The sequence below is a fragment of the Ochotona curzoniae genome, unplaced genomic scaffold (assembly GCF_017591425.1).
Source record: "Ochotona curzoniae isolate NIBS_2020 unplaced genomic scaffold, NIBS_Ocur_1.0 contig_66, whole genome shotgun sequence".
NCBI classification, from domain to species: Eukaryota; Metazoa; Chordata; class Mammalia; order Lagomorpha; family Ochotonidae; genus Ochotona; species Ochotona curzoniae.
In genome coordinates, this window is record NW_024466512.1 from 19,617,395 (window position 1) to 19,630,496 (window position 13,102).

Below are 13,102 nucleotides of genomic sequence, written 5' to 3' on the forward strand. Positions count from 1 at the left end.
TGACGTCAAAGGCCACTTTAGAGGGACGGCGTTTCAACTGGGACTAAAAGTGAGGACACTGACTGAAGACCTAGGGGAAGAGAGGCAGAGGGAGCAGTCAAAGCAAAGGATTCACGGGAGAAACACTCCAAGTGTTCCGGGGACAGAGAGGCAGGAAAAGGTTGGACAGTGGACAGCAGAGTCTCAGGAGGAAGGCAGGTGCAGAGCAAGACAACTCCTGAAGAACTTGTCAAACTTGGTAAAAAAAAAAAAAAAATTGGTCTTTTGTTATAAAATTTGTTAACAGGAAGCTCCAAGAAAGGATTCTAATTTCTTGTTCTCACATGTAAGGACTGATGTGTAGGGGCTCTTTGAATGGTGTTTGTTTTGTTCATCACAACAATCCAGAAAAGCAAAGTATTATTTTTCCCCAATTGAGGAAACTTAGGCATAAAGAGCTAGAATCGTCTGGCTAAGATCGAAGCCGGGAAGATCTTCCTGTTTGCCTACCCGAGGCTGTAGCTTTCTCCTCGGCCCTGGTTTGGTTTGGGCTTGAACTGCTTGCTCCCTTCTCTTCTGCCCAAGGTCTTCCCAGCTTACTCATCCTAGTCACTCAACAATGATTCGAGGTTAGGTGCTGCCTCCCTGTTCACCTGTCGCGCTTTTCTCTCCAAGGTCCTCCTTACCACCACGAGCCTCCTGTATCGGCCTGTAGGTGGCACCCTGCTCACCCAGTCTCCAGCCTGTACATTTCTCCCTACTTTCTTTTGTCACACAGACAACTTTCTGCACATCCTCAAGAATTCCGTGATTCAGAGGCAGGCTGTGATACAGAGGAAGGCTCTTTGCACTTTTTTTTCCCCTCATATTGCTGCCTTGAGAGAGATTTCAGCTTTGTATTGAGCATGTCAGTGGCCCAGGAAACAGTATTAACAGATGCTCTGTGAGCCCAGTTGCCTTTCAGCAGATCGGTCCTTGGGTAGATTGTGGCATCTGCTAATTAGGGATCATACTCTTAAGGAGAGCAGGATACTAGTAAGCCCCAGATCTCACCAACAGGAAAAGGCCCAGAGCCCAGAAAGGACGACCTGGACACGGTGTCAGGTGGGGAAGGGCTGATCAAGTGGCTTTAGCAGTGCGGAGAGAAGGACCAAGTGGGTAGGAATCAGGCAGCTGCTGACAACTGCCATGTCAAAATAGCTGCAGTAACTTCCAGTTCACAATCAGGAAGAAGCAAAATATAAGTTGAGTCATTTGATCAGATAATGAATAAATGAATATATAATGTAACGGAAATAATAGACTTTAAAATAATTTAAATTAATTAAATAATTAGACAGGTTAAATAATTTTAATACTATAAAATAAGTATTAACTAGTTTGCTAATCATTCTGCCAACCAAGCGAAATGGAAGGACGATCCTGAAGAGGGCCCTAAAGCCTAGGGCGTGTCAGGGCTCACGCTCCTGGCAGTTCTTTTGGTAACACCTATGAAAACAGGATGGACTCATTTCATATTAAGTCATGGGTTTCCTTAAGCAAATAGAACCAATTGAAGTAATTCATATGCTTTTGAGTGGAGAAACAGAAACGATCCGATCCCTGAGGGCAGCATGGCATTCTTTTTTTATTGTAGAAACAGTCAACAGAAGAATTAAGCGCAGGAGAGATCCCCAGAGATCACAGACTGGCAGTTCAGATGTGCATTGAAAAGATTTAGCTGACATTCAGCTATCTGGCAGTCGCACATAGAAATACACATTCTAAACTTCTCTAATACAACTGGACATTTGGTTGTGTTTTCCTGCTGTTGCAGTCCCCTGAAGCTGTACGAATTGGCTTCCAGCTCCCAGCAGCCGTGCCACTACCTTCATAGTCCACCTCGCCCATGACTGGCTGCCTTTTAAAGCTGATGTCAACACCCCAGTCCTCAAGGAAGACATAAACTTCAGGGGGCATTCTCAAACGCAGGGCTGTGTCTCCAGGCAGGGCAGCTCATGTTGGAGAAGAGTCAAGAATCACTCCCACTCAATGTGACAGGTTCATGAACTTTCAGTGGAGATGATATTTTTCTAACAGGTGATGTCTTCCTGCTTCTGTTTCTCTGTCCCCTTCACCTGTGTCTCTCCAGATGAAAAAGGATGTAGAGATGCATAACCTGGCCAAGAGCTATCTGGCTGAAATTATCAAGGAAGAATGCTGGAATTCTATGGTTGTGAAAGGTCGATCTCTTAAGGTAACAGAACTCCAGGTACAACTCCTTGCATGGAAGGAATTTGCAGTGGAAAGCTTGTGATAGATTTTTTTTTTAATTTAAAAAAATATATACATAGCAAAGCATTGCAAGCATGCCATGCCCCTCCTCTTGCTGAATCCTACCTCAGTGTGTCACTTTGTTGTGGCTTATTCTTCCCTCCCTGCCCGCTCGCCACCTGCTTTCAAACCAACCTCTGGCAAGGTGTTGTCTCAGCGCCTCTTCCCTGTTCCATGCCACACACTCTGTCCACATCTTCCTGTCTATACTCCAGAAGGCCCCCTCACATCCCACGTGAACTGAAAGGTGGGAATAAAATTGTTAACATGCATACCTCCACCTATCATCATATCTTCTACAGAGCTGCTTTTTCACTGAGATTCCTCCCAACACAACTTCCCTATTTGTGTAGGATAACCAAAAATCTTGTTTGATGCCTGTAATAACTATTAACAGCTTCCCCTTTGGCTAGTGAAGTAATGGAAAAATGGGGAACTGCATGGAGCATTTCATGGAAAGATAGAATTAAAAGGTAAGTGCATTTTTACTCAAAGAATTGAGGTCCAAGCATAGCTTTTCTAGAATCCCCATTTTCCATGAAGTTTTTGAAGTCCCTCATATAGTCACTCCACAGTTGTCTGATTGTGTATGACTGTGGAGCAGAGTTTCTGAAGAGTGACCGTTGGGAATGAATGATTCCTTGTTGTGCAGCTGTCCTTGTTGTGGGATATTTAGCAGCATCCGGATCTCTGCTTGAGACGGTACTATGCTGCACCCCTAATAGTAACAACAAAAAGTGTCTCCAGACATTGCCAAATGATTCAGGGGGTGGGGTGATGACAAGGGAAGTGGACAAAGTTACTCCAAGGGGCTGGCACAGTGGATAGCAAATGAATCCTCATTTGCAGCACCAGCATCCCATATGGGCACCTGTACGAGTCCTGGCTGCTCCACTTTCAATCCAGGTCCCTGTTAATTGCCTGGGGAAACAGTGGAGGATTGGGTCCCTGCACCCACATGGGAGACCTGTAAGATTGGGCCCCTGTACCCACCTGACTCCCAACTTTGAACCCCCAGCTTTGACCATTGCAGGCACTTGGGGAGTGAACCAGTGGGTAGAAGATTTCTTTCTCTTTCTCTCTCTCATTCTGACTTTCAAGTAAAATATATAAATCTCTAAATTAAAAAGTGGTTCCTAGCAGAGAACCACTGCTCTAGAAATAAACCTTTCACAAAAACAGTGTTTTATGGAAACTCAACAACACTATTAATGGCATACAGGAATGTATCTTTTTTTTTTTCCAAGTTTTTAAAATTTCATTTGAAAGGTGGAGTTACAGAGAGTAGGAGTGATATAGAGATTCTTGTTCCCCAGATGGCTGTAACAGTCAGAGCTGAGCTTCTTCCAGCACTATCCTCCACTGCTTTCCCAGGCCACTAGCAGAAGAGCTGGATCAAAAGAGGAGCATCTGGGACTCGAGCCAGTGCCCATATGGGATGCTGGTAGTAGAGGTAGAAACTTAGCCAGCCCTTGTATGGCTGTATGTTAAGGAAATTTATATCATCTGTCTTACTTATACATAATGACCTATCAATTAATTTTACAGAAAACACCCCTTGGATACTGCCTAAAAAGCCACATGGTACTAAAATGGATTTGTTTCATTTTGCTTTGCTTTCCCAAGTGCTTCCACATCCCTTGTGTAGTTGAGAACTTCCCAATGAAGGAACGTTCACCTGAAGAAATGGAAGAATTGAAGCGAGTTTTGCAGCAAAAGAAGACTGAAGCAGAATGTCTTAAAGTATAATTTTAAATATGTGTGTGTTTATATAAGTGATGTGCTTTATTGTGAGGGTCTTTTTCATACAAAGTTGAGTAGAGGTACAATTTAAGATGAGTTTACGTATTGTATGTATTTACATTTTCTTATGAATCTGTAAAATAGATGTAGAATGAGTAGGGGAGGCTAGATCCGTAAATCATGGAGTCACCTCTTACACTACAGCAGTCCTCAAACATGAGAATATACTTTTTAAAATGAGATTGAAGTTTTGTTCTTAACCTGTTGAAAGATTCTCTTTATCCATACAGAATATTTTCACGCTTTCTCACTAGGGATTATGATTTACACAATGACAAAGTGGGCCTGCATTGTGGCACAATGGGTTCAGATATCTCTGTGTTTTTCTCTTTACTTCTCTCTTCTCCTCACCTCTGTTGCTCTACCTTCCAAAAAAAGATTAGTAAATCCTTTTAAAGAAAGATAATTGACCACAGATAAAGCAGAATCCATTTGCTTGAGTTTTGTTTTCCTAAATCGATCTCTGCTTTTTTGGCCAAAAAATCCTACCAATCTACTTAGAAAACAAACAAACAAAAAACAAAGAAAACCCTCTCCTTTAACATGGTTTTGCTTTTACCAGAACTTTGTATCCACCATTTCTTGAACAAAAGGAAGACAATTCTTGATTATTCTTAAGCCCTGTCTACAAGTTCCTTTGTGAAATATGAGATAAAATATTGAATGGTTACATTCCAAAAAGACTCACAATATTTTTAAATTGGCGTCATCCTGACACAAAAATATAAATCCTCATATTATACCTTATCAGATAGGATAATTTTTTTAAAGCTTTAGTTGTTTTTTATTGGAAAGGCAGATACACAGAGAGGAAGATCTTCCATCTGTTGGTTCACTCCCCAAGTGGCCGCAGTGGCTGGAGCTGAGCTGATCCGAAGCCAGAAGCCAGGAACTCTTCCATGTCTCCCACGCAGGTCCAGGGTCCCAAGGCTTTGTGCCATTCTCAACTGCTTTCCCAGGCTACAAGCAGGGAGCTGGATGGGAAGCAGGGCTGCTAGGATTAGAACTGGCGCCCATATGGGATCCTGGCGTGCAAGGCAAGGACTTTAATACTATCGTGCTGGGCCCAAGATAGGATGATTTTTATTATTTTGATTTACCTATAATTTATCAGGTTCCAATGTTTTGATTCCTTCAGCAGCTTTGAGATCTAGTCATCACTTATCTGTTGGCAAGACAATTTAATTTCTTGAAGTGTTTATTATTAAAACAGTTGCCACAAAATGCCACTTTAGAGAATTCTTACTTAACTCTTATGTCATCTTTTTCTATATTTAGTTACAGAAGGAAATTGTAGAGGTCCAGTCTGCAGCTGCATTGGTTAAAAAACATCATGAAGAGGATGATGAAGAAGAGGAAGACGAAAATAAGCCAGTAAAAGATACCAACTTGCCCAATTACCTGCTTGGAAGTTTAAGTACTGATTTTGGGGTAGATATTTCTTTATTATCGAGCCAGTTGGAACTTCATTCCAGAGAAGAGAAAGTCAACCAAATTGTATTACTGAAAGTAAGTGAAATTTCTTTTTATTCCCCTGAGGGTCTCTAAGGATCCTCATCAGGGGTCTTTCAAATACACTGAAACCTAATATCAATCAATAAATGTCTTTAAAATACACAGAGAAACATACTGAAGTTAGCTTCACCTCCATAAAACAGGATTTGCATACAACACAGTTGCTTTCATCTACTTAAATTGGGTTCTATTGTTCTATACCAGGTTCTCAAAAAAAAAAAAAAAAAAGTAAATTGGCCCACAAATGATTTTCAGCTTGTATCTCTAGTAAGCTAATCCAGCTGGCTAACTCAGGTTCCCTTCCTACCTGACAATATATATGGAGGAATAATACTATAATGTAGTTCAGGTGGAAAATCTTCCATACATATTCTACAGATCATCTGTTCCACATCTCTACCAAACAGACTTCCAGACAAGATATTTTCCACCTTGAATCCTGTGCTTTGCTTTCTGAATATCTTATTTTTTAGAAAATATGCATGAAAGGGCCTGGCACAATGGCCTAATGGCTAAATCCTCCCTGTGCGTGCACCAGGATACCATATGGGCAGCAGTTGGTGTCCCATCTGCTCCACTTCTTATCCAGCTCCCTGCTTGTGTCCTGGAAAGGCAGTGGAGGATGATTTAGAGCCCTGGGATCTTGCACCCTCATGGGAGACCTGGAAGAAGCTCTTGGCTCCTGGCTTCAGACTGGTTCAGCTCTGGTTATTGCAGCCACGTGTGGGGGTAAACCAGTGCATGGAGCATCTTTTCTCTGTATCTCTTTGTAAATCTGATCTGCCTTTCTAATAAAAATAAATCCATCTTTAAAAAGAAAAAGAATATGCATAAAAGTGGAGGAGAATGACCCATGAGCTTCCAAGTACCCGATAACACTGAATTGCAACTTACATTAGAGAAAGCAGGTTACGATTACAATACAGTAGCTACACCTTTGCTTAATCCTACCTAGTGTTTATTGAACCAAGAAATGATTTCATAGAAACACAATGCCAAAAAGATTCGTTTTATATTCTTAAGAGATCATTTCTGAAGTGATCTTGAAGAGAAAGTACAACTGTGCAATCAATGCCTGTAAAGCTGTGTGATGTGTTTTCAGTAACATATTGATATTTCAGGATATCATCTACAAGGTAAAAACCGTTTTCAATCATGAGTTTGATGCTGCATATAAACAAAAAGAATTTGAAATCGCTCGTGTGACAGAAAGAAATATTAGAATTAAAGAAATTATTAGAGATCTGGACTTGGATGAAACAGTCTGGCAACCAGAATTTGACGACTGTGAGAAACCAGAAAGAACTCTGGTCGTGTCGGTTGATGAGGTATGCTAATTGCGCCCTCTTCTCCCTCCTGCCTCAGACTTCCCCCACTTGCTGCTTATTCATATTCTTGTTTGCACTCCTGAAAGCAACTGTATTAGATAACAATGTCAGTTACACGGAATGAAAGCAGACAACATAGCATTTATGGGCATTTCTTTTATTAACCCCATGAAATCCAGGGAGATTTGGGGTACCAAACCGAAGAAGAGCAAAAATTGGAGCCTCAAAGGGAGTCTGGAATGCCTCTTTTTAAGCATCTTAGCTCACCTTCCTTTGTCTTAGCTTTCCCTGGCAATTTCTGTTTGTTTTTTCTTAAAGTAATTATTTATTTATTTTTAAGTTAGAGTTACAGAAAGGGAGAGGAAGAGACAGTTTTTCCATACTCTACTTCCTGCCCAGAAAGCCACAACCACCAAGGCTAAGCCAGGCTAAAGCCAGGGGCTTCTTCCAGATCTCCCACGTAAGTGACAGGGACTCAAGCATTTGAGCTGCCCTCTGTTGCTTTTCCAAGGCCATTATCATGGAGCTGGATCAGAGGTGGAGCAGGTGGGACACAATCCAATGCCAATGAAGGTTGCTGGCATTGTAGGCAGTGGCTTTTACCCGCATGCCTCAATGCTGGCCCTCCTCCAGCAATTTGTTTTGTTTCTACTACATTCAAGAGAACTGCTTAACCCCAGTTCTAAGCTTGCCTAGGGAGGGGTTTCTGGGCTTAGCTGGGGTCTTGGGCTCACACTGTGGAAATGGAGTTCCAGTTCCATTCAGGCAGTTCTTCAAAGCCATCAGCATATAGGCAGTTGCAAATAAATGTTTAAGAATGCCAATAAATATGAATACTTCATTTACTTTTTAATTTTAAAAAACATTTGTTTGAAAGGTAAAGAGACAATGAGATTTTCCATTTGCTGATTTACTCTTCATGTGCCTCCAATGGGCAGACCTGAGCCAGACTGAAGCCAGGATCCTAGAACTCAATCCAGGTCTCCTACGTTGCATGGCAGGGACCCAAGTTCTTTAGTCATCACCTACCACCTGCCAGGGTGTGCATGAGCAAGAAACTGGACTCAGAAGTGGAGCCAAGATTCAAACCCAGCCACTACAGTATGGGATGCAAGCATAACAAGTGACATTTCTTTTTTGTTTTTAAGATTGAATTATTTTTATTGGAAAGGCAGATTTATAGAGAAGGAGAGATAGAGAGAGGTCTTCCATCTGCTGGTTCAATTCCCAAATGGCCACAATGGCCAGAACTGAGCCCGTTTGAAGCCAGGAGATTCCTCCAGGTATCCTTCATGGGTGCAGGGTGCCAAAGACTTCTCAGACCATAATCAGGGAGCTGTATCTTAACTGGGGCAGCCAAGACACAAACCAGCATCCATATACCATACTGGCACTTGAAGGCAAAGGATTAACCTGCTGAGCCAAGGTGCCAGCCCCTCAATTTTATTACTTATTAGTTTGCAATTACAATTAACCTAGTTAACATCTCTGTGCCTCACTCTCCTCATTGGAGAAGTGTAAGTAATGTTAGCACCTACATTGTATGTCTTGTTTTGATAAATTTATTCTACTTTATCTAGGATACTTTAGAAGAAGGATGCTTGGCGTCTAACAAGGACTTTAAAAATATGTGTTACTAGTTTTAAATATCACTATTGTCTTTTGCCCCAAATGCTGTGAGCCAGAGGATGAGAGTTCACTGTCTATTTCTCTCTCTCTCAAGTAAATAAAATTGAATTTTAAAAATCCCACAAGCCTCTCCTGCTTGCCAACTCCTCATTTTCTAATTTCGCTCCCTGCTCTTTCTTCTGGCCACTTTCCTCCTCACAGTTCCTCAAATACCCCACATTCTTTTCCTTTTAGAACCCCCATTCCTGATTTGATGTGGGTGACACTTCTCTGAACCCTGCTGTCCTGGACACTCTCAATCAGGTCCCTGTTCTAATCTCTTTGGTGACACACAAGCTTTAAGAGCTAATAGAGAAGTAAAACTTGGTTTTTCCATTCCTCTCAGTGTAGACCTCATCATCATTCCAAAATAGGAACATCCCCCTAATTCCTCCAGTGTGTGGAAGAAAAGTTTGGTTTGAATTTTGGAAGAATGTCTGCAGGACATGACTTCTTCTCTTTCAGATTAAAGCTCACAGACATGTTAAACCATGGCAAAAAGCCAAAGCAGAACTCACTGCGACCCATGAAATGGAACGACGGTTTCAGATACGGGTATGTAGTGTTGCTCAAACACTGTGTAGCATCCCCTTTCCTTCAGGGATACTTATGTCCCACTCCAGGACACATTAGGGCATCTGGCCCAGTCAAATGTCCCTCACATCTCAGTTCTCCCTCCCCCCAACCTAGTCGTGGCCCTCCTGACACTGGGTGGGAAGCCCAGGGCCCTCCAGTCAGGGATGTCTCAACTGTCTGCTCTGATCTTTGCTCTTTCACTCTTTCGTAGAGTGCTGACATAAGACACCGAGCCCTGATGGACATGATGGGAGGTGTTCTGGAAGTCAAGAAGGAAGATATTTTGAAAATGGTGAGATTTCTGACCATCATTTTGGGAAGCACAAAGGGGTTGAAAGAACTACCTAATTGTTCCCATTTTTCTCCTGTCTGAATCTGAGCTTTAGGAATTCTGTAGTACTTCTTTGAGCTTCACAAACACATTAGGCAAATAGGTAAAACTTTGAGACCACAGGCCTGCATATCATTCTAACAAGAAGCCAACAAATGAACAAAAATGCAAACAGCCAGAGTGGCCTTGATCCCAACAGAAGGCTGTAAGCCTGCTTTATCTGTAATTCTCCAGATGCTCTGGGGGATGTGGTCTTTGACACCTAGCACGGGTGATCCTGGAGCTCAGGTGCAGCTTCAGCTTGGATCCCACCACTGTCACTGAGCCTGAGTGTATCCCAGGATTCCACCCTCACCTACGTCACAGGAAAATAGTTACATTAGAGTTGGTTAAAGTATCAGGTCATTGCCCTTGCATGTGGAGGGTAAGGGTTTGTTTGTTTGCTTGTTTGTTTTTTTAAACCAACAGTAAACAAGGTGTTACTGTACTGCTACACTCGAACTGGAGTATGTGCTTTTCTTTGTATCTGCAGGCGATACCTCAGCCTGCTTTCATGGCAAAGCCTGATGCTGTGTGGACTGAAGAGGAAAGGAAACAATTCAAAGACTATGAGAAAAAAGTCAGGGAGTTAAACGAAGAAAGAGATAAGTACAGAAAGGTCAGAAAATTAAACCATTAATATATCCTGGCGAGGATTTTGTTTCATTATTCTTTTTAAAGTGTTTTATTTTCTCAGTACTTTTAATAGCTTAACAAGAGAGCTTCTGCTTAAGCTCTCAAGAAAATCTTGAGAAGTTGGTGGGAATTCACTTATAGAAAACAATATAAAACAAAGGATTAATCACAATGGTCTTTTAAAAGGTCTAATTGGTTTCAACATCTCCCACATTGTTACAGTTCATCTGGGTCTTCATTTGTACTTCATATATTTAATGAACACCTGTTATAATGCATTTGAGTAGGCTCTGTATTGTGTGTATCTAAATACTCTTACTTGATCTCAGTGTCAATGAAAGAGTTTGTGAAAAGAATGGCACCAGCAATGCAGCACATTCTTTGCACTTCTGTTTTTTCCTCCTTCCGTTACAAAGAAAAACTCCTCCCTAGCTCTGTGGCCTGATGGAATTAAAAATAAAGCCATACAGGAAGATCTCTAAGGGAGAGGTTTTTGGCAAAACAAAATATAGAGGCAGCAAGAGGAAAAATGTATATTCAAAGAGGGTCACTTCTCTTTTCCTTAAAAAATCTGTAGAAATGTATTCAGAACTAGAAAAGAAAGATTTTTAGGGCCAAGTTGTGCACCTGGAAATTGCTGTGCTAAATAGCCAGAATTTGCTAGAAAGATTGACATACTCAGCATACTTTTGCCTGCATCATAGCCATGATTAGTGATTTTTAGACTTTTTCCAAAATATGTTTTTTTTTTTTTAAAGCAACGGTCTCAGACACACACTATGTTAAACAGATCCAAGTTGAGTATGCCTGGTCAGAGATGGGCCTGCCCTCCATCTGCCCTACTTTGCCTAGGGGCATGTCGCAGTCCTTCAGCTGACCTTACTGCTGCCTTCCTTGCAGTCATTAGAAGCAGAACTGAAAAAACTTCAAAACTCTATTCAAGAAAGCACACAGAGCTTCGATGATCATTTGAAAAGACTGTTTGAAAGAAGGGTCAAAGCAGAGATGGTCGTCAATCAGGTAAATAAAGCCAAATGCATGTGAGTGTTAAAGACCCATGTTTGTACCAGATGTCAAGGCCTTGCATGGCCTGAACTCTTTTTTTCCTCTCCGGCCTCAATTCATGCCCCTTACCTCTCCTCTTTCCATACTTCCTCTTCTGATGCCTTGAAAATAGGTCGCAGCTAGTACCCAGTACCCAATACCTTATTTCATCATGACTCTGCCAGGAATACCGGAATACCCTCTACCAACTTTTTTGCCTCCCCTTCAAGTCCCAGCTTAAGTCAGTTCCTCAGCAGAACTCATGTCTTCCTATTACATGCTATTATTTTCCTCTCTACCAAGTGTGGCAGCTGAATTTTAATGTTTTAATTTTTAAGTGTTTTAATGAATTTAATGAATTTTAATGTTTTAATGTATGTGGCATTACATTTTAGTGTTTCCAAGATTAAAAACTTTGTAAGTGAAGGGACCAAGTTTGTTGTAAGGGCTTTATTCATGGTATAAAAATATTTCAAAAAGTTGTGGGAAAACAGAATTAAAAGATAAGTTTGTTTTGGTGCAAAAACACTTTAAAACTCACATACATTTGTTCATAATACACATTTTCCATGACATTTTTGAAGACCACCTCATATATGTTTAATGATTAATAAACCCTCTGCCTAAAAGATCAAATGAAAAATCTGACTTAATTTTACTCATCAGTAGTAAATTAAACGAAATGTGAGGTAAATAAAATCAAATATAAATTCTAACATTGGATTCTACATGCCAAATTAATTGAGTTTAAGAGGAAAATAATGGTGTTTTGGAAAATATAAAGTCTCCAAATTTTACATGCACTCATTCTCACAGTGACGCACCAAAGTAGAGGGCCAAGCAAAAAAAATGACACAATGATGGATACGTATGAAAGAACTCTCTAGAACAAAGGCTGTATCCTCAGGAATAGTAAACTTAAAGGGTGACATTTAATAGAGATTAATGAAGGGACTTTCTGAGGAGTATGAGCAGGGTCATGGAAAAGCTCCAAAAAACGATAAAACAATGATAAGTCAATAATATTAGCAATTTCTACAGCCCATGAGACTAGGGAAGAGGCCATTTGTGTAGAATCCATTGCAGCGTATAGCAATGGCAAAGGGTTGCTTCTTGGAGTTGTAGCAACTGACAAAATATAATTATAGTCAGGCAGAGAGTGTGATGCCTGGATATAGGGAAAGTGAGAGAGAAGCTGGGCACTGAGTAATCCAGAATTAGTTATTAGCCCAAAGTAGAAACAATCCAAGGATGCAGCAGGTTTGCACAGGTGAACAAAATACATTTTAGCCATGAAACAGTGTTACTCAGCATTAAGAAAAATGAAGGACTAACACATGCTAACCAATGATGGACCTTGAAAATAGACTCAGTTAAAGAAGCTGGATACATCCTATGATTGAGGCCACACATCCTATGAGATGTCTAGAATGGGCACACCAAGAGAAACAGAAAGTAGGTGAGTGTTCAAGGAAAGGGAAAAGGCCTCTGGGACGTGTCAGGAAATGACTGCACTGTGATGAAGCATTCTAGAGCTGAGGTGATGGTTATGCAGTCCTAAGACTCTATGAAAAAATACTGAAATACATACTATAAATTCTATAAATTACAAATTGTATGGCAAGTGAATTTTATATCCCCTAAACTGTTTAATATAAGCTTAGAATACCTGTCACACAGGATAGTGAGGAATCTATCAGACTACTAGATCAAAAGGACTCAAGAGCTAGCCACCAACATCTCCCCTAAATGAGATAATCTAATATTCAAAGATTTTAATCATTGTAATTAGACCCATCAAATGTGTTTAAATTAATTAATATGTGATTTTTTTGAAAAGAAAATTTTAACCAGTCACCTTCAGAGGATG

The 13,102-nt window shown here is 40.7% G+C and overlaps 1 protein-coding gene across 1 annotated transcript in view; it reads left to right on the plus strand.

The window, feature by feature from the left end:
• Positions 1 to 13,102, plus strand: part of CFAP43 (cilia and flagella associated protein 43) — a 79,642-nt gene that overhangs the window by 50,478 nt on the left and 16,062 nt on the right. Inside the window, exons 21-28 of the mRNA XM_040992159.1 lie at positions 2,111 to 2,215; positions 3,919 to 4,035; positions 5,374 to 5,604; positions 6,732 to 6,938; positions 9,072 to 9,161; positions 9,394 to 9,474; positions 10,046 to 10,171; positions 11,089 to 11,208. Coding sequence (XP_040848093.1) covers positions 2,111 to 2,215; positions 3,919 to 4,035; positions 5,374 to 5,604; positions 6,732 to 6,938; positions 9,072 to 9,161; positions 9,394 to 9,474; positions 10,046 to 10,171; positions 11,089 to 11,208 — 1,077 coding nt within the window. The remainder of the gene's footprint in view (positions 1 to 2,110; positions 2,216 to 3,918; positions 4,036 to 5,373; positions 5,605 to 6,731; positions 6,939 to 9,071; positions 9,162 to 9,393; positions 9,475 to 10,045; positions 10,172 to 11,088; positions 11,209 to 13,102) is intronic.